Below are 22,945 nucleotides of genomic sequence, written 5' to 3' on the forward strand. Positions count from 1 at the left end.
GAATGAATACACTGCCACACGATTTGCCATCGTTTGTGACGGATCAGTGTGCGTCGCAATAAAAATTAAAAAAATGGCGTCGTGCGTTGTGTAAAAGTGTAAAAACAATACTATAAAAGTAATTTAATTGAGAAAAATTATTGTGTAACTGGTGTAGTAACCGCATACACACTAGCATAAAGGCGCTTCACTTGCTAATATCACGGCGCGGAGTCCTTCTTTTTTACTAGTCCGTGAATAATAATATAAGATATGCATGAGAATGACATTAGCTACGTAATTTGACGTAACTTGTCATTGACATTGACGTGAGCACGGGACGGTACATTATGCGACTACGCGGACGGAAATGGGCGTCAACCGGCGTCGATTCCTCATTTACATTTGAGGATTAATCGTTACCTTTGTCAAAAACAATAACTTTCTCGGTCCACTTGGGAGGCTAGACAATGCTATACCGTTTAAGATATACAAAGTCATCCTGCTTGGATATAGCTATAGAGTTTTTATTCAATTGCAAAAATCTATGCACATGCTAAGATTGAGGATTATCCAAATGTTAGCAACCATATTTTCATTGTAAGTAGTGCCGAGGTACTTTGTATTTCGTACTTTATATGTGAAATTTTCGTAATGGTCTCTTAAATATCATTGCTTGTGGCGGGGTCCTGGGGCGGGTCGTTCCCTTCTCTAAAGTATGGCGAAAGACTAGTGAAGAACTCTTGCTTCTGTTGGTAGTAAAAAGTTTATTTAGACTTACAAATTTTTCACACGTGGGTGTAAATTGATACCACAATGCAAATACTGTCGTTATAATTCTTTTGAGTTTTTTCTCTGATTTATTGTAGTGAAAACTTCTCTGTGGGTAATAAATAAGACTGATGCGTCACGCCCGCCTATGTAACACTCTTTAGGTCATTACTCATTAGGTAGAATGATCCAAATAAAAGCACAACAAAATAGGGAATGTAAATTGACGGAGTATTATTTATATTTGGCAAATCTTCAATCAAAATCACTTATTTATTTAATATTTATATTACCTATCACAAAACTATTGTTTCAGTTTCAGACACCGTAAAATCTGGTGAGTAATTTATACACAATTATTATAAAATGGTATTACTATATAATACCTAAACACAAATATTATTTATTATATATTCTTACCCTCAACAGAAAACAAATAATACAAAAACGTAAATGAATAAATACTTAGATAATTTATACGTACTTATATATAGAGTCACTTGCTGTTAGACAACCGATAAAAACAAGCCAGGAATATTTGTTTAGTATGCGTGACAAGCTACGTCTTACACTCGCGATATGTATGACACTTTGTGTTCGTGTTTTTTTTTTTAGAGAGGAGGAAAATACATTTACGTTTTGAAGACCCCGAAGCGAGGCCCATATGTCGGGCTCTCCTCTGTGCTGATAGCCCAAATAAAGGCTTTTACAGCGAAGCCGGGCGGGGGCCTTGGAGGCCGAAAATGTCGCTCACAGGCGCTGGGCGTCTCGAAGTGTTAGTGTGCGTGAATTGTTCAAAATAGAGGTTGGTTCCAAAGTCTATTTTTTTCGACGTTTTGACAGCTGTCATAGTTTAGATAATAATAATTCTAAGGGTACATGTAAATAAGTATGCGGTAAGAACTTGTTTTGTTTATTTGTAATTTAATATAACAGTTTGTATAATTATAATATGTATAAAGTTTTTAATGGTAATAAGTGTTAAAAAAAAATATATATTTTTTTTATGAAAATAAGGGACGAGACGAGCAGGGCGTTGAGTTGATGGTAATCTATACGCCATGCCCATTACAATGCAGCACCGCTCAGGATTATTGAAAAACCCTAAAAGTCTGAGCGGCACGACAATTGCGCTCGTCACCTTGAGACAAAAGATCTTAAGGCGCCCTTCAGAGCGAAACACAATAATGTTTACACATTACTGCTTCACGGCAGATATAGGCGCCGTTCTGGTACACTGGTTATTATTTTATAGATATTATGTCGCTTAGTATATAATTAAATTTTCTCTAATTATTTATTTATAACATGCGACGAGTGTAGTAGGTACATGGTAAAACCCGAATGGTTTTATGTTTAAGTAAAATACTTTTTTGTGTGTAAATTAATAAAAAAAAATTGTAGATTCTTTTATTATAATATATTCTATCTTAAAATTCTTTATTAATTTTTTTTTGTAGTTCGATACGTTTTAAGTATTTGTTGCATCACTTTGAATATATTTAATAAGCATTTTGTGAAATGCTGTTGTAACTGGACCCTAAAAATTGATTTAAAAGTTGCCACTCGCAATGAGTTTCTCGACATTTCATCTCATAAAAGATCTAGCTTTCCAATGGTGCTAAAATGTATAACTTTTTATTTTGACATTTATAAGTGTCATTTATGACGTACTTAAATGATTTTTTGATTTAGAATGGCCCTCTTTCTCAAAGTCAAACTTTATTCAGTCTTAAATTAAGTAATTTAATTACTACAAATATTTCTTTCAAATTACAGAATCTACCGTATGTTCGGAAAAAGTAGAGCTCGTGAGAAGAACATACAAAAAAATCAACTGCTCTCTCTCGGTATATACATAATATAACTATTAAGTACTAGTAAAAGCTAATGCCTACATCATATTATAATTAATTAACAATTGGCTTGGAATAATTATGATAATTTAGTTTGAAATTCAAACAGTAGTAATATTACTACGGTCTACTGAATTCAATTTATATTTTTACAGGTTACCTACTAGGCAGCAACACAGCTTCGATGTACAATAGTGTTCTTGAAATGGCGCCGAGAATATTTAACATACCTACACATATCACAGAACTTAAGTTGACGTGTTTTAAAAAGAAACTATTTAATGTGCTAGTGACAAAATCGTACTATTCCAAGACTTCTTTTCAGATACAACACTCAATTAACATTTTTTTAAATATCATTTTACTTAATTTAATTTCTTTTTACCAATTTCACTTGTTACCTATATGTTATTTCTAAATACCTATTCAATTATTGATATGTATATCAATGAACTGCCGTTGTGTATATATATATATATATATATATTTGTTTGACTTGTTATTAATTACTATTTGTACGCCACAGCATGCGGGCAAGGAATGGAGAACTTTTATTGTGATTTGAAACATCTATGTATACCCATGACTACAAATAAATGATCTTATCTTATCTTAGGTATTTCCTCATAGAAATCAAACTTCATATTATTTAGTCTGGTAGGTAGGTAGGTACGTGCGATATTAAACCGTCATGCTTGTTAATTTTATAATTATAGCTTGCACCAGTCAGGTTATTACTAAGTAGGTACGGAGTATTCTAAGTAGGTAGGTATGCCAACTACTTTATGAAGCACATTATTGTAACAATACTAATTTTATCTTAATTCATTTACCCACCGATTTTTGTTAATATAATATAACATAACAACCTGGTATATATAAATAGGTTTTACATAGATAATTATAACGTTTTAAAATTTTAAGATTAGGTAATTTATTTTTCATTAAAACACTCACTTGTACCTTTTTTCTCGCAACCACGACCACGATAAACGTTGTCATTTGTCATCGTAAATAATCGACACAAGGGTACCTGTTAATTGCTGTAGGCTCGCTACGGAACCCCAAGTAAGCGTGTCCGGTACGCTTTTGACCGGTTTTTTATTATCACTTATCAGCCATTGTATAATCCATCTCATTTCGTAAATACCTAATAGAATGAGAAGCAAGAATCGGACGGAGTGTGAGAGAGCAAGCGAACGTAGTTATATTCGAATATCGACTCGGGAGAAACCTGCGTGCGGGCCTCAGGGGCCACGGCTCACAGGCGGGCGCCCCCTCCCCCCTGCCGCCCCCGTCCCCCTGCCGTCCCCGCCCCGCCGATCATATGTTCGCCGGCCGGTGAGCGACCGCGCGCAGCTCACTCATTGTGATTCGGGCTGTCGCCGTCGTCGCAACAAGCCGTGCTAGCACACTGTGACCGCGATCAGCTGTGCACGACACGACGCGACGTTACATACTCGAGCCCTAGATAAGCCGCTGCGCGGTGATATGGAGCTATTGTGTGCGGAGCGCGTGAGCCCGGGCTCCTCCGGGAGCTCGAGCAGGCCGGAGGTGGAGCGGCCCGGGCCTGCCGCCGCCCGGGACCCGGTGCTGATGAGGCGCCGAGTTCTGGACAACCTGCTGAGGACTGAAGAGCGCTATGCCGTCACCGCCAACTACTTCAACACCGTGCAGACAGAAGTCACGCCGCACATGCGCCGCGTGGTCGCGGAGTGGATGCTAGAGGTGAGCGACGAACGCGCGGTGTATCCCATACATACTCTGTGGTCCTGCCAATGTCTCGCTCATCGCCATCTTGTCCCTTACGCTCGTACCCACCGCGACCGGCGACCGGCCACGTGTAGCGCCGGTGACATCACCCGTGGGCCGTGGCCCCCGTAAGCACTTAGTCTTACAGCCATTGCGCTATTTCACCACCAATGACCAAACTAACATCCAGGCTAAACACATTCTCACTCCTCGTACAACGCCATTTAAATACTCATTGCAGGAAAACAGCTGTTTGATTGTTTACACGATCAGCTGATAGTGTTTTTGTTTTCAACTTAGAATCGTATTAGACTGTTGGAAGATAATACGATATCTTACACGTTAATAATAATAACAAGGAAAATGTTGATAATTATTGAAAAACTAAGATGTAAATGATAATGTGCAATTAAAGGTTAGGAAACAAGGTGACCGGCGCGATATGCGGGAATAATTAGGTATATAAATAATAGTTGTAAGCGTATGTGGCGTGTCGCTCAGGGGCCCTGTGTGGAGGCGTCAGGCGTGAGGCGACTAACGACTACAGCTCGCAGCGCAAACGGTCGCCGACCGCTGTGGTGGGCTTAAACTATTTGAATAATCAGCTGATTTTGACACACAGCTGACGCGACGCCCTCGCACGACCGGGGCCCCGGACGAGCACTTATCTGTTTAGGCAATACGATATAATGCTCATACACTATTTCCAGCATAATTTGCGTCATTTGGTTCCGTCGAATACGTTTTATTTATTGTTAGAGAACAAATGTTGTATATTAATTAATAGTGAGAGTAGCTTTAATAATCTAACTTTAATTTAAACTAGATATAAGTATGTACGTCCTGACTCCTAAATGCGATAGTCAGCTGTAGACTTGACTAGGCCACGTGGTCCCGACTTAGTGCAGTGACGTCACTCGATCAGCAGCAAACCACAATGGCGGAACTCGCTACGAATTACGATGCCGTCTCTGTATGAGAATAATATTATTATTTAACACTTCTGTGTAAATTCAACAAAAATAAAACCGATTAAAATGAGGATAAAAATTTATTAAGGAGTTATTAGATGTTGTTAATATAAAATTTTCTTTGGATATGTATCTATTTAGCAAATAAAATGTATCTACATTAAAATTAGTATAATATTATATATGCAATACTAAGTAACATAACTAACAAGTTAACAACATAAATTATATTCCCAAGCAAAGCTAGGACTTAGTATGCTATAAAATAAAAACTAGGTGTATATATATAAGTAAAAGACAGCACGTCCAACCGACTGGGAGTAATCATTGATGTCCTATCAAGAGGTAAAGCCCTATTCTTATATCGATAGGCGTGCGATAAAAAAAACCATAGAGACTTCGCCGTGTCTCTGAAAACACCGGCTCGATTGAACAAACAGTACTTGTCGACTGTCACCTTACGGCTACGTACCTACACATCAATAAACCAGTCGCATACCAAATTTCAAGATAAACTGACGAAAAAATGTTTCGGGCCGTTTCGGTTACTGAAAGGTCAATGACACTTCAATGTCGACAATTATCGTATTTTAAATTTTAATTCGATTAGGTAGGTAGGTATTATAATTTACGTCGCTTCTATTATTATTGTATAATAATAATAGTTGATATAAAGCCTCAAGTCACAACATAATATCCTGTATAAAAGTACTTAATCATTTAACGTAAGTAAATATCAATAAATGCGGAATGTTTGAGGTTATAAATAATAATGGATATATCTAGGCATTCTTCAAATGAAATAAAGTGTCTCGACAAAAATCTAGAGTATAATTATAACATATGTGATATTACCTATCTAACATAGAACTTAAATAGTAAAACACGTCAGATTAAGTAAGACTGCTTTGTCTAAAAGTAGGCGAATATCTAGTATCTACTACCTACTTCAAAATGGCGTACCTAGTAGCGGAGGATGACCTTTCTCTATTTTAACTCAAAATCATTTTTAAAAATGTATTTAATCAGTGGTCGAGGTTTACTAGACAATGTAACAGATTACGTAATAGAATACCATATTTATATTCTTATTTCTTTATAGTGATTGTTACGCGACACTTGAATGACAATGACACTGAAATTAGCTGTCAACATATGTATATTATCAATGTACATTAGAGAGTACGAGTAGTATATTCTTTGATATATGTACTTGCTTTAATTGTAACTATCTTTATGCTTTTTTATTATTTAACAAACAAAGAAGCCTAAGACCCGTTATCATTTAGGGTAACTTTTCCTTCCTTTCTTATGCTTAGGAATTGGGTAGCTCTGAATGCATATCAAACAAAAATTGCTTTATTAATTAATTTTTTAAATTTTCATGCCTAATGGTTAACATCAGGTCACAGCTGATCGCTAATTCTTCGTCGCAACATCTGTGCTACTTTGGATACCGATTTGATTTTGTATTTGGCCTTTATACCGATAGTATCCATTTTGAAAGGATTATTTATACGTCTAGATAGACTTTGAGAGCTGTGAAAACGTCGAAAAAAAATATGTTTAGAAAAAACCTCCATTTAGAGCAATTCACGCACACTAACACAAAGTGTCCTACAAATCGCGAGTGTCACGCACACAAAACTAATATTCCTAGCCTGTTTTTATCGGTTGTCTAACAGCAAGAGACCCTACCAAGACGTATAAATTATCCAGGGGATACAAGCTAGGTATACTATGTACCTATTAGTAGGTAACGAATAATATAGAGACTATTACTGACGTGAAAAATCTTAATTTGTGGGTTTTCAATGAGACTGAACGGTCAAGTATGATCATAAGCACCATTTTTTATTTATTTAGGTATATAATTTTTAAGTTCGTACTTAGCAAGTAAGTGTACAATAGCTAAGTAAGTACAACAACGTAAAGTCGCTAACGTAACAGATTCCTGTTACGAAGTTCGTCCACGATTCACATGTCGCTTAATGGACTTGTCAGTTGTCAAGACACAGCTGAGTACAGACTACAAATACCTACATGCAACTCTCAACATTACCCACCAGTAATACAGTTACTAATGCTGGGGACACACCATTCTTACTCCCTTTTTGGTGGAAATAATTCATGTATCTAAATATATGGATATGTGTTTATTAAATTAGCTAATCCCTTAACATATAAGGATTGAAACAATAAAAGCGCATTCTGTAGAGCATAATCATAAGTACTTATTTAAAGTATTTATTTATGATAAAGAAATAAATTTTATGTATGCATTAGCAGGCGTTAAAATAAGTGCGAACCTATTGGAATAAACTTGTACTATATCCAAATAAGTAGTGTTTTTTGGATATTTCCTTCACTGATACTGTGATACCATGGCTTTTATTTATTAAGCGTTAAAATGGTATTGGGTTTTAATTAGCTTGATTTAAAATCCAAATTATTATGGCTGTAAAGACCTGAAAAATATTGATGTTAATTCTAACACCAAACACCACGCGTTACTAAGAAATAGGATATTGATTATTACTTATGACAACAACTCTCATATAAATAAAGAAAGTATATTGAAGAGAATTGAGTATATTAAACTAATTTGTGTTCATAAATTTCATGATTTATAAGTACTATGTTATTATGCTATATTGTGGCATAAATTATTACGTAATTATTACTAATTCACGATAGAAGATATCAGCATACAATTATGAGTATATACATATTGTTGATCCTATGTATTCCTACTGATTACTATTTACTTATAACGTTGTTTAATATTCAAAGAGTATTTAAAAGTAATGAGTGCCTTACAAGGAAGCTAAATGTTGTTAGTAAAGTATGCTTATTATTAACAGTTAAGTTTTTATAGATAGGGAACCCTCGACATAACACACTTGGCTGGTTTCTTAGTTAATATGGGCTAGCTGGGGGCATCGGAATATTATGTATAACACGTGGCTCCGAGAATACTTATCAAAATTAATGAAGCCTTTTTGAAGCACTATTTATTTACATACATACATTCACAGACACTCTATGCTGTACCTAAATTCTTTTTATATCGTATACAATAAAGTTTTAATATTTTAGTAACGTTACGATGTACTCAAAGATAAGGCGAATAATTTAATATAAAATATTTTTAATTAATAAGCTGAGATGCTAGTAAACGCTTTTTATCAATGAGGAAGCCTTGTATATGATACAAGCTAGGTGTAGTGTGCAAGCATTATTATTCTTTGGTTGGAAGGGTGCCGTAGCTATAATGAATCTACTGGAATGTCTCAGAATTTTGGGTTTTTTAAGATCCCTGAGCCGCACTACATTGTAATGGGCAAGGCATTTACAATCAGGTAAATGTCTAGTTTGCCTCGACACTTTTTCTCATTTGACAAGTACTCCTAGTAAATGTAAAAGTATCGTAAGGTATCCTTAAGACCAAAAATCCAAAATGTCCAAAATTATGAAGCAGATAATATAATACTTAAGTCTAATTCTTCTATTTATCATTATTACTTATTAATTGTATTACTATTAGATTTTCTAAACTAAGCCCAACTGAGCGACTGAAAACTATTTCATTTATAAAGAATTATATCGTTTCTATATAAAAAATATAAAAGGAGAATGGCGAGCTTGCATTTGTTTTGGGACCCATTGGTAGAGATAGTATGTTGATTGTAGATACATGTTGGAAACTGAGTTATAGTTGTAGAATGGGATAAAAGTAACAAAAAAAATGTTAAGTATGTCTAAAAAGTGAGAGAAAAAAGATAAAAATAAAAGACACTTTAATAAGGTACATACTTATTATTATTAATTGTACCAAGACGCGTGGGTAGAGATTATTGTTACCGATAGATTATAAGTGCTAGCGTGGGTCCATTTCTGCCATACTCCTTTATCATGTTTTTGTGTATCTGACACTAATTTTGTAATTCAAACAAATTTGAATTAAATTTAATTCAATTTTATGATAATTAAATTAAAATTCAATTCTTTGGTGTGACCTCAGCATTAGGGTGTAGCGTAGGTACATTATGACGCATACGTTGCAACGACGTTGCCTCGGGTTTGATCGCGAACGAAGTGGAAACAGTCTGCTCGAATCTCTCGTGACATTCTCTATTAACCAACTAGACCACTACTTCACTTTCTCCCTTAGTATATTATTCTAGAAATATCCAGTTATCAATTAAAGAAACTAACTGTTTATATATCATTATGTGGTAAGTCGACCGGTATTAGCGAAGTAGTTTTTCCAGCATTTACCGCGTGCAACAATAATAAATATACCGTAAAGGCTTAATGACTAAGTTAAATACCAAAATGCAACGATTAATAATTTGTTTTCTGAAAAAAAATGAAGCCCGTACAAATTATTTTAATATATTTAAAACAATACTCTGTGTTGCCTGTTTTCTTTCAGTGTTTTTAAAATTATTTTTATCCGTAAAACAGCCTAGCGAAACTCTAAGTAAAAAGCGATTCACTCGCTTGTATGACACGTGCAGTGATGGATAGATTGACAAATGACAGCTATAATCTTGTAAAAAACGGAGATAGCCGAAATCCACTACGTTTTAAGCAACTGTTCCCTTTCAAACTTAGCCGGATTATATTTCAACGCCATAATATTGTAATTACTACTATTTCAATCTTATGTCAAATGACTGCACGTTTAATACTAAACTAAATTTCAATTTTTACTTATTTTATTACGTAGTATTTACATCCTCTTTGCCAAAAAATATGCTGACATTATTAGACCCTGAAATTTTTCCCATTTTTAGTATATTGTAGGTAAACTATTTTGATTTATTTTGAATATCGAAATATTCGGCAGTGTTGGCCATATTTTATAAAGGTTTTCTATGTAGGACAGTTATTACAAGATCTTTTGAAAACGTACTGTAACCGTTTTGATAAGAATTCCGATGAAAGTACTCAACGCGCCTTGTTTATCGCGCTAAGTATGAATTGCAGTTGTATGAAATAATAAATAGGTTATCGGGAATTTCGTATGATAAAACGGTTTAAATACATAATACCTACATAAGGCGTGGCAGCCTAACGACTTTCGTAAAGACAGTCGATCTACGCTACATAAACGGAAAAAAATTAGTTTTTTTTTTCTCTTTTTCTCATTACGTTGTCTTCTGTTATGTCTGGTTTTGTTATTTATTTATAGCATAGCCGAAAATCAATAAGTAATACAACAATAAATATTTATAATTCGTTATTTCAAATGTTACAAAATAATTTCACGCTATGGCGCTTACGCAAATTCTTATGGAGGGGTTACGCATTTGCTATCTTTGCTTTTACCTGGTATTGAGGTGAAAAGGATTAACACTCGGCTAAGCCACGCCCTTGCCATGTCAATCTATTTTTATGTCCTTAATAACAAATTACTCTAATGAAAAAAAAATTGCTTATACTAATGTCAATTTCTCGTTGCCCGTGGCGAAACATAAAAAAAATAACATTTAGATAAGCATTCACACAAACTATTTTCTTTATCACTTTCTCGTGACTTTTAAAATTATTTTTTATGGCTTGTATCTAATTCATGGTAATCTTATCAATATGGAAGTAACGCTGACTTTCTGTATCACTCTAAATAAGCCAACCAATTTTGATGAAATTTACATTTAGGCATGGTCTAGGCCGGTTTTATCGCAAAACTTTAAAATTCTCTACGAAATGTGGTATCACCGAATTCTCACTGCATTTCAGAAGTAATTTTGATAATTTTTTATTTTGTTATGTGATAAACAATCTCTCTAAAATAATGGATACATGGCTAATAAAAGTTATGACTTTATAAAGCTTTTGTTGAATAAATCTACTTAGAATGTTTTTTAGACAGAACAAAGTACTTATAAATTTAAGCTATATTTACGTTATATTTGTTTTTAATCAAGTATCTAAAATCTAGATGGTTTTGATTTGGTAGATAAGCTCGTGTCGTTTCAAATTTTAACGTTTTATACATCAAACGAAATAAAAGATACAAATTGCCTTGGTGTCAAAATCGGTAACATCAAAAAAATATATATATATTTTATATATATATCAGTCAAACAGGTCAAATTTTTCGAAACCTCGCAGGGGTCCCGTCTTTCATATAATCCCCGTTTTACCAATATTCAAATGACTTAGAATAATTTGACATGTTTACTATATACATATACTATATAAATTTTTTATAACAATAAGGGACGAGACGAGCAGGACGTTTAGCTGATGGTAATTGATACGCCCTGCCCATTTCAATGCAGTGCCGCTCAGGACCAGATGAACATGTCTTGAAAAACCAAAAATTTTGGACTGCACTACAATTGCTCTCATCACCTTGAGACATAATATGTTAAGACTCATTTGCCCAATAATTTCACTAGCTACGGCGCCCTTCACACCGAAACACAATAATGATTTCACATTTCTGCTTCACCGCAGAAAATATCGCCGTTGTGCTAGCCATAATCTAGCCGTCATCCTGTGCAAAGAATCCTCCCACTGCTATTTAGCAGGCATTTGCCCATAGTCGCCTCTTACGACACCCTTGGGCCTATGACTTCCCTATTCTTTTATGCCCCGGGGAAGCACAGGGCTTTTTATTCTAATCAATCAATCAATCAATCAATTCAACTGTCTTTCCTTTGACAGGTTTGCGAAGACCAAGGCAGTCAAGAAGAAGTGTTTCCACTGGCGATATCGTACTTCGACAGGTTCTTGAGTATATGTACCGTTGGCAAGAGCCAGTTGCAACTCCTGGGAACGGCCTGTTTACTGCTGGCTTCCAAACTAAGAGAACCGGGATCCCGAGGACTTCCTGCAGAACTCCTGGTTTTCTACACAGCCAACAGCATCACACTCACAGATCTATGTGTAAGTTTTAAATTTTCGATCATTGTATTTGTATATATTAATGCAGATAATAAACTTGATCATTATTTAGACATCATTAAGCGGTTAGGGTGAAAGGTATATGCACTTTTATACTAATGTTAAACACTAGCTGCCCGTGACACCATTAAACAAGCATATTTTTGCACCTATAGGCATTTAGAAGCAGTTTGTACGGTACCTCTTTATCATACAATAAGACAAAAAGTAATAAAAAATATTTATGACTCTGTATGATATCTTTAAAAATATATGTCGCTGTCTACAGTTTGAAATGTTAATGGCTCTATTTGCCAGAGCGGAAGTTACGTTCTTATCATGCTAGATTGCTCAGAGGTGACTCGGGCGGGGCGTAAGCGCTGCTATTTCGTTTAATAGTAATAACTTGTAAGTTTTTACGCAATCCGTACATTGTTTGTAACTAGCACACGTAAAATGTCTCATTTGTTTTCGTCTTTATGTGGATGAGAATACATTAATAAATGTTTTCGCTATCCAACTGCTTAAGCTCTAAGCCGGTGGTGGTAATATATTATTATTCGCTTTGATTTATGAATGATGCCGTTGAGGTTATGCAAAATAGATTATTTATCAGATATTTCTTATATTAAGTGATTACCGCTGCTTATTCTATAGCAACATACGACATTTTCCAACCCTTGAGAAAGTTTAGGTACATACACAGCCAGGGGCGTGCATTGGTTTTTTGGCAAGGTAGGCACTGATTATATAACTAGTTGTAGTTGAGCCTGGAGTTTGCTTACCGTAGGTATTTTGGAAATATTATGAGTGGGGCTTCAATAGAAGTTAGGTTATAAAATAACGGAACCAAATTAAAGTAAATTAACTTTAACACTATATTTATTTAGGTTCATAAAGAGGTAGACACTGCCTAATTGCCTATATGATATGCACGCCCCTGTACACAGCATTTGAAGCACTAGTTTTTACGATGTCTAAGATTTTTAATTTAAAACTTCGATGTCCTGCATTCTAAATGGTTCCTCGTTGCCCCTTTCTAAAATATTACGTTATAATATAGTTATTATAATTCTTTTTCGTCAAATCTGCTGTTAGATAGATGTTTGTTAATTATAGATGGCTCCATTTTTTTTATGGGCTTGTTCTTACAATATTAAGATCAATTTGGGCCTCGCAGGAACAGCTTATTATTATTGATTTTCTTCTTATCAAAAACTTAAGTTTTATGCATTCCTCTGAATACAATTTAGCTTGACATGAACTAATTTATGATTCAATATTGTTACTAATATTTCCTGTTTATTAATTAATAACTTGTATTAATAACCTAATTAAGAACATTGTACCTACATAATCTGTTATCATTACTATAGCTACTGTATACATTGTTGTACCAGTGGGAGGCTCCTTTGCACGGGCTAGATTATGGGTACCACAACGGCGCCTATTTCTGCCGTAAAGCAGTAATGTGTAAGCATTACTGTGTTTCGGTCTGAAGGGCGCAGAAGCTAGTGAAATTACTGGGCAAATGAAACTTAGCATCTTATGTCTCAAGGTGACGAGTGCAGTTGTTGAATTTTAGCTCAGAATTTTTTGAGTTTTTCAAGAATCCTGAGCGGCACAGCATTGTAATGGGCAAGGCGTATCAATTATCATCAGCTGAACGTCCTGCTCTCTCGTCCCTTATTTTCATTAAAAAAAAGTTATATTGAAGTTAGCAAAGTGGTTGTGACCATGGGGAATTATCTCACATTAAATACGATTAAAATCTGTAATCATTAATCAGTTATAGAACATCAGGTTTAGTTAAATAGTATAATTCTATTTCATTGATTTTTAACGAAGTTCCTCGCGGATCCTTAGAATTCACGTAGAAACAGTTTTCAACTTCTTGTTAAAATGATTTCTAAGATCCAGAAAAGTTTTTCGACAACTCAATAATTTACTTTGAAAATACTTAGTAGAGTTGTTATTATTCGGACGTAATGAATAATGTTTTTTGATTTCTCGAGTAGACGCCAAAATGATGTAATTAATTTTTAACGCCAGCTCTAAAGACAAACACAACTGCTTTTCGATTCGATTCGATTCTTTCGAGAACATTCTCAAAACTTCTATAGATATACCTTAGATCATGTATACCTCTAAAAAGACTTTGACAGCTGTGAAAACGTTTAAAAAAAAAGTATGTTGGAACTAACCTCTCCTTACTTCACGCACACTAACACAAAGTGTCATACAAATCGCCAGTGTAAGACGTAGCTTGCCATGCACACTAAACTAATATTCCTGGCCTGATTTTATCGGTTGTCGTAACAGCAAGAGACTATCTAGACATATAAATTATTTAAGCAATATACAATCTAACAAACTAATGATTAAAACACGTGTAACACTCGTATTGATCAAAGGAAAAGAAAATACTATGACATTGCCTTATTATTAAACGCAATTTTAAGTTACCCCAACTTTAAAATTACTTCTAACTGTCATGTAATTATGTAGTGACAAAGGTAAGATAGAGACAAAATGTTTTAAATTTGGAATAAATTTACTTCGCGATCATTCAAATTCAAATATTTTTATTCAAAATAGATTGTGACATCACTTATTAAAAGTCAAAAACTACCACCCATTTCAAAATGAATGCCTCAGACCTGAGAAGAACGGGCGCAACTAACTCAGCGGGCTTTTTTTTCATCGAAAAATGTGTTTACAAAGTAATACTGTACAATCAAACTTATTATTTAATAGCCTGAGGGGGGTCACTCCATTCCAAATCTTTGGTATCATTAAGAAAGTCATTTATGTTATAGTAATCTTTACCACACAGACGTTTTTTAACAATTCCTTTGAATTACGTAATACTTTAGTTTTGAACATTTTCTGGGATCTTGTTGTAAAAGCATATGCATCGCCTTACAAAAGACTTACTAATAACACAGTTTACATTTCTCGTTGATCTTCAAATGACCTGTATATATAATCTCGTATTATGTATATATCGTTAGCGCACTCACGCGTAAAACGAATATTTCAATACATTTATTGGAATTATATAATGTCGTAATTTGCATGTTTTGTTCGTATCTTGCAGCGATGTAGGTAGTCGCGATGCAGTTCGGTTCACTGTTCTAACCCGACGGGGCCCCGAATGCCAGCTCCGTAGATAAGTGCACGCCGCATCTGTAACGTAATACGTGGCTGTACATTGCTTATTTTACTTGCAATCTAACTTAGTTCTATCGCAATTACTATCTATGGAATGACATAAATGCTTTATAGGCCGGCTAGTCTTTATCTAATATATAAAATTCTCATGTCGCGGTGTTTGTAGTTAAACTCCTTCGAAACTTTCGACGATTCTCATGAAATTTCGAGTGCATATTGGGTAGGTCTGAGAATCGGACAACAACTATTTTTCATCCCCCTAAATGTTAAGGATGGTCCACGCCAAATTTTTTTTTAATTTTTTTGAATTATTTTTTGAAATTTGTTTGATTATGAGTCAGCGTTAAAAAGTACATACAACTTCAAATTTTCACCCATCTACGATCAACAGTTACTTTTGTATCGCGATTTTTATATCGGCAATACAACGTTTGCTGGGTCAGCTAGTATACCTATATAATTCTTCTGTATGTGTGTTGACAGTGAACTCCTCCTAAACGGCTGGACCGATTCAAATGTTTTTTTTTTGTTAGTGTTCCAGTGGATTCGAGGATGGTTTAGATTCACAATTGAATTACCTCCTAAATGGCTGGACCGCCTTTGGTGATTTTTAGAGTGTTCCAGTGAATTTTAGATAGATTCTCAATACAGTCTCTATATAATTCTCCTATGTATGTTAGTGATCTCCTCCTAACGTCTGGACCGATTTTTCAAATTTAACACGTGTGTACAGGACAACGTCTGTCGGGTCCGCTAGTTTATTATATATTTCTCTTTCTATATGTGAGTAATATTATTTATTAGACTGGAAGACTTTATTGTCCTTAAAAATAAACTTGGTAAACATTTTGCATATTCTTGACCTATCTTAGGTATAACTTTATACCAAATTTATTTGTAAAGCCGTATGTGTACAAGTTATAACTGAATAGCCATGCCCGTCTATGCTTGTAGTTTTTGTCTTTCATTTTGCTCGCGAATATAATGCTTCTGAGGTGTCTACAGAGAACCCTGAAAAGCGTCCCGGTTTCACACTGCACACAGAAATAAGCATCGCGAATTACATCACTGTCGAAAAAAAGGTTAGGCCCAAATTTGGCAGGAGGAATGCGGTAGAGAGGAGGAGGCGAGGAGGGCCTTTGCGAGTGCCGAATGCGGACAGTGGCCAGTGCGCACTAACGAGCCGACACTCGACTTTCTCGGAAGGAGCGAGGACCGCGTTTCAATCAGACCAATTACAGACGAAACATGCCGCATATTTTTTCTCACGGAATCACGACCGCGACTAACCTTGCTTACAGCCAACATACTTATTACCAGCGGTTATAGATACAGTTTCATTCTCAGACAATCTTAAAACTTAAGAGAACTTAAGAAAAATAGACGACAAGATGTCGAACATTAATATAATAATAAATAATACGGAAAGCTGACTATAATACGACGACCCATATAGCCGAATAGTTAGTGACCCTGACTACTAAGCTAGAGATCCCGGGTTCGAATCCCAGTAGGTGCAGTCATTTATATGATGAATATAGATGTTTGATCCGAGTGATGGATGTTTATATGTATTTATGTTATGTTTAAGTAAGTATATTGTATTAAATATATCGTTGTCTTGTAACCCATAGTACAGGCTATGACTAGTTTGGGGCAAGATAATTTGTGTCAATATTATATTATATTATTACTACTTAGTCTATAATAAAGTGTTACTTAGGATGCCTGAAAAAATAAAGTTTAAACGAGGCAATATATGAAATTAAAATATGGCGTCTTATCATAAATCTTAAGGGTTGCTATTGGATGCAAACTTAAATGTTTGTAATATCAAAAATATACTATCTCAGACATGACATCTAATATAATAAGTTAATATCTCAATTCTCATCACCAGACATGATAATCAAGACATTGAGCAAAAGCTAGGTCTTCCAAATTGGATGTTTGGAGATTACTCGAGGCTTAGTAAATATCATAGGCGTCGCCCAAATAAGAAATTAAGTGTTTAACTTTTTCATCAAATTGACAATATAATTCTGAAAAATATTCCTTTTTGAGTTACTTTATGTCTTCTTCATTTTATTGAGCGCACCTAGGCTTTCCTCAGACTTTACTTACGTGAAACATAGCTGAGTGTAAGCTTAGCATAATCTTTGATTTAGTCTTTATAGTCTTTTGACAGCTGAAATTATACTGAATTTAAGCTAAGACTGCCTAATACAAAAGTCAAGTTCACATTTTATATGTATACTAGCAAACCCGATTGACGTTGTTGTGTGCATAGTAAAAAAATACTGTTTTTTATGTATTTGTCACTAATATTTCATAACACCAAGAATTATTTTGTAAAATATGCTTCCTGTCAATGACGTTCTATATTATGTATAGAATATAAAATATGTCCATACAAAACAAATATTGGAAATTAAAATAATAATGGGTCTCAAATCGAAATAATAACTATCCTATCTCTCAAGTTGGACTAAATTGTTCTCCATGAAGTAATCCCCATTAAAATCCGTTCATTAGTTTAGGAGTCCATCGCGGACAAACAACGTGTCACGTAATTTACATATATATATATATATTAAGATAGGTAAAGTCTGAGCAAAGTTATATATCTCAGCCTTAGACTGCTTCTTAATATAGAACATACCACATAAATAGTACACTTTCCGATAATTTGCTTATAATATTTATAATGGTAATTGATCGTTCATCCTTGACATTTCCTCCTGATTGTATCCACCATCTTTGATTGTATCAACCCTTTTGCTTCACGCATTAATGCATAAGAGTTATTTGTTTAAATAATGAACAGAATGATGTATTATTAAACGATACGGGTTTGTTGTTAGTGTATTACCTCCCAATACTTCGTAGCCTCCCAAGACGCAAATGTTTTTCTTTATTTTCTTCTGCACAACCGCTCTGATCGTCTCGTAGCAGTTCCGTAGCACACCGGCTGCTACGAGTCCTTAGCGTCCGGACAGACGCGGCTAATTCTTGCAATTGTTAAAGTATTACGGAAATTTATACATTGATATTATTATACATGAAAACATGAAAAATTATATCAAACACTACTTTTTGAATAATATCCAGTGCAGTATTTAATATACATAAATTAGTTCTTTGAATGCCGTTATAAATTATTAGTTTTGTTAAACTTAAAGCTAAAACAACTTTGCTACTAAGTGTTACTAAGTTAAATTACTACTAATTAATTAACATATAGTTTATTCAAATAAGCATTAAATTAAAATAAAGCAATTGTGTATAAGAAATAATACTTATGTTATTATATATATGTGTGTGTGAGTGTGATTTTATATGAATAACACTCTTTATATAAAACTTAAAAAAATCTATTAAACTGTGTATTAAGGTGCCCATGAAGCTAGCAACGTCACCTCTCTGTATGGCCAGACTTATCCTCTGAGAGAGGTACTTACCAGACTATTATGAGTTTTTGTGCAGAAAAACCCCAAGGACCCATCGTCTCCACGCTAATAGAACAAATATGAATCCATCACCGAGTGATGCATATTTAATCCGAATTAATAAAAAACCTCTTACCGTTAGAGCGCTTTCGCACTACGTCCGATCAGAGTCCGATCCGTACCCGTGAAGACACGGTCCGGAGGAGTCGAAGAGCTATTATTTCTATAGTCGTTTACGCACTACCGTCATCCGATTTCTTTCCGTCAACCGTTAGAAATAGTATACGACTACTCCGGAGCGTATTTTCACGGATTCGGATCGGACGTAATACGAAAGCGCTCTTAGAGTCTAACGTTAAAGTGAAATCAAATTAAAATATGATTTGACGTGTACGCTGGCTGTACGCACGAAAAAGTGACACATTCTGCTTGAGCCAAGCGTGCAAGCGAGAGAGAGGAACAATCGATAGAGAGGCACAATCGGCCCAAGGTGTGGTTTAGTTTAAGTAAAAAAAAATGTTAATTTATCGGAATAATTGTAATTTTCAATTATCTCCTTCTTATGATAATTCTGTGATAATAATTCAATTCAATTCATGAAAGAATGCAATTTTTCATCAATGTTTTCTTATGACGTTATCATAACTACTTTTACACATTTTTTATGGGCTTCACCTGTGTGTAGGTTTGTTTGTAACCGACTCATTTGGGCGCGATTTTGACCCTCTTTAAACTTCCAGATTTCGTCCGAACTTCGTAGATTTATCGAGGACCGATGACAATTATTTCATTTTCAATTTGCAAAATAATATTTTGTTAATTTATATATTTTTCATCTATCGTCTATAAGGCAGGAATTGGTGCTAATTATGAATTTGTTTTCTATAGTCTAGATCGGTTTTGTATTAAAAGCGTGTTCTTTAGTTTTTTCTTAACTACAATTTATTTATAAATACGTTACGTCGCGATCTAGGAACCAAGAGACGTAAGTACATAGACAAGTCCCTCTACCATTTCCCCTTTTTATAATAGAAGCTTTGGAAAGCTGTAGACATGCTCTGTTGCGTTCGTAACGCCCGCGACGCAATCCAACGAGTAGATAGGTACATTGTAACGTTGTCGGACTCATTAACAATGGCCCTACTCGTAGAATGGGTTGGTGAAGTGCGACCGATAGTAAAGTCTAACCAGCCACGTATAATTTATACATGACTTTATGATAATTCAATGAATAATTCATGTAATTTAAATTTACAGTGATTATTACTTAACTGGTGTGCTCGGGATTTTGTTCTGTGTTATCTTCATATATACGTCTGTAACTCAAAATATGTTTTTTTTTGCAACATAAAGCGTATTTTTACGTTCATTATGTATATATAAAGAAAATAGAGAACCAAATGTTTATTGATATTTTTGTCAGCACATAGAATGCAATCGTTAAAAGATAAACAAAAAGTCCTAAAATGTTATTAAATATAAACAATTTGTTACATTTTAAGTGATATCACTCACTTCTGGGATTCATTATACAAATTAAATATATAACCAAAATTTATGGACTCAGTTAAAGTCCCAACTAAGCCAACCGTCTTGGGTTCGAGTCCTTCATTGTCCATAAATTTGGGTTACAAATTTAATTTGCGCTTTATAAAGTAATAATGTATAGTAATAAGTAGTAATGTTTTTAAAGTAATCACCTCATATCTGGGATTAATTACACAAATAAAACTGAAAACAAAATTTTATGAACGATGCGGGACTCGATCCCGCGAGCTCTCGCGTTCCGCGCGAGGGCTCTTCTCAACTGAGCCAACCGATCGAGTGACGTATCGTTCATAAAATTTTGTTTTCACTTTTATTTGTGTAGACTACTTATTAAAACTAGTTTCCAACAAATACCAGAGTAAAAACTAGAAACAATTGAAGTTGGTAACGGCTACGTTGATTGGTTTGTGTTAAACTCGTCAACGTTAAAAAGTACTGCTTTGTTGTGAGCCCGCGCAGTGTGCCCGCTCTCATGCGGGGTACACGCGATCATAAAACCTGAACGTTCCCACATACACGCCACCGTAAACCTTTATAATAATCGAAGTATACGATTATAAACGGCACGCAGTAATGGAGGAAATTAACCTCTGTTTTACCAGTGGGTGGCTCCTTTGCACAGTCTGCCGGCTAGGTTATGGTTACCACAACGGCGCCTATTTCAGTAATGTGTAAACATTACTGTGTTTCGGTCTGAAGGTTGCCGTAGTTAGTGAAATTACTGGTCAAATGAGACTTAACATCTTATGTCTCAAGGTGACGAGCGCAATTGTTGTGCCGCACAGAATTTTTGGGTTTTTCCAGAATCCTGAGCGGCACTACATTGTATTCGGCAGGGCGTATCAATTTCCATCAGCTGAACGTCATGCTAGTCTCATCCCTTTTTTCATAAAAAAGACCTCCTCTTGAACCATGTTATTTTTCAGACCAGATTCTACAGTAATGTAGGATGAAAAAAGAACTTACCTTCTTCCATTTTCATCTAATTTAGATAAAATGTACATTAATATCATTATCATATTTTTTTTCCGTCTAGATAGACTGTTCACAGCTGAGGTTGACTGATAACCTCTATTTTGAGCAAATTGTCTTGAGCTTGTCACGTACACGAAAGTAATAAATCTGGCCTGTTCCTCTAGCAGTAAGCTCTATCTAAGATTTTTACTTTAAAAAGGGGGTATTCTAAATGGACCGAAGTGCTATTTTATACATTTAAAACGGCGTGTAATAGATTAAAACTCTGTTATAATTATTTTATACATCCCGAAGATTAGAACAAGTTACATACAATTAACATAGGGCGTGTTCACGCTGGCACCCAACTGTGTATTTTAATTTCGAGTCAATTAACTTTAATAAGAGACCAAAGCGGTTAACTAGTTAAATTCCAGTTATTATTTCAAATAATTTGCTCGAAAGTACGAGTTTCAATCTTCAATAGCGACAGATATGCGAAAAGGGTAAATAAGTATTCGTTTATGTACCGGGTAAAGGTCTTAAAGACTTCATTAACAATTAGATAAAGTGAACCTAATCTAAAGGGTTCAAGGTTTGCCCTTGACGAAGCGTAATAAGCTTTTTAAATGTGAAACACGTCATTAATTAAAAACAGGTTTGAGCGAATCATAAAGTTGTCATTTAAAGGTTTAATAAGGTATCGAAGTATTATAAAAACGAGTGGAAAGAGAGATGATTTTTTGGTTATTTTTTTATCAAAATATATTGTTGTCTAAACAAGTTTTTTAATTGAAGATATATCGGACGAAGATCATAAAAATTTTATATCACTAATATTAAAATCGAGTTTAACCAAAGAAGTCTTGTTGAAGATAGTCTTTATCTGACCAAGAATACCTGTTAGTACTCAAATCGGCGACAACTATAATTACTATACTGCCACCACACCATTTGCTGCAAAACTAATTATTACCATAGACAACTATTGAATTTTTAGCGTTCATTGACGGTGCATTGAAGGTACATTCATCTTTGTACAACCAAACTGTGAAATGAATTTCGAACTTGAATGGCAACGCTTTTTGTCATTCCTCTGTTGCATCATATTGGTGGATTGGTGATTGTCTTCATCGTGTGTGCTCCATTTCAAAATAAACTGACAATTGCATACTTAAGACAACATAAGAAAAGGAAGAAATATCTACTACTTAATATTATACCTAAGATATATATGACAACATATTAATAATATGATAAAGATTAAATCGTAAAAATAAATGCGAAACTTTTGTATTACTCTTTGCTGAATTACTTATACTTTTAAAGGCCATAAAACTTACTGAATAGTCTAGATGCGGGCATTCAAGTCGGACAAAAGAAAAACTAAAGAATTCTGCGGTTAAGCCTTTCCAAAAAAGTATCACGAACGATTCAAAACCGAAGCATTGTGCCTGTTTTCTATCTCCAGAATATAAAACCTCCGTAACAGTAGAGGAAAGGAATTTGCTGCAATAGCGTACATACTTTATAATGTATCAATTTGCATAGTCGCGGTAATATTAGTATTCCACTAAACACTAATACACTT

At 34.6% G+C, this 22,945-nt stretch overlaps 1 protein-coding gene and 1 long non-coding RNA gene across 3 annotated transcripts in view; both read left to right on the forward strand.

The window, feature by feature from the left end:
* The first annotated feature begins 399 nt into the window (after positions 1 to 399).
* LOC126973846 (uncharacterized) lies at positions 400 to 3,466 on the forward strand. 2 transcript variants are annotated; one of them, XR_007731432.1, is made up of 4 exons: positions 400 to 579; positions 1,366 to 1,555; positions 2,530 to 2,600; positions 2,762 to 3,466. It is a non-coding gene; the product is annotated as an uncharacterized LOC126973846 (long non-coding RNA). The 2 variants fall into 2 exon arrangements; XR_007731433.1 differs by lacking the exon at positions 400 to 579 and adding an exon at positions 1,065 to 1,087.
* Positions 3,467 to 3,964: 498 nt separating this feature from the next.
* Positions 3,965 to 22,945, forward strand: part of LOC126973847 (G1/S-specific cyclin-D3) — a 30,740-nt gene continuing 11,759 nt past the window's right edge. Inside the window, exons 1-2 of the mRNA XM_050821188.1 lie at positions 3,965 to 4,334; positions 12,011 to 12,232. Of these exons, the coding sequence (XP_050677145.1) occupies positions 4,098 to 4,334; positions 12,011 to 12,232 (459 nt within the window). The 5' untranslated portion in view covers positions 3,965 to 4,097. The remainder of the gene's footprint in view (positions 4,335 to 12,010; positions 12,233 to 22,945) is intronic.

This window comes from Leptidea sinapis, chromosome 30 (assembly GCF_905404315.1).
Source record: "Leptidea sinapis chromosome 30, ilLepSina1.1, whole genome shotgun sequence".
Taxonomy (NCBI): domain Eukaryota; kingdom Metazoa; phylum Arthropoda; class Insecta; order Lepidoptera; family Pieridae; genus Leptidea; species Leptidea sinapis.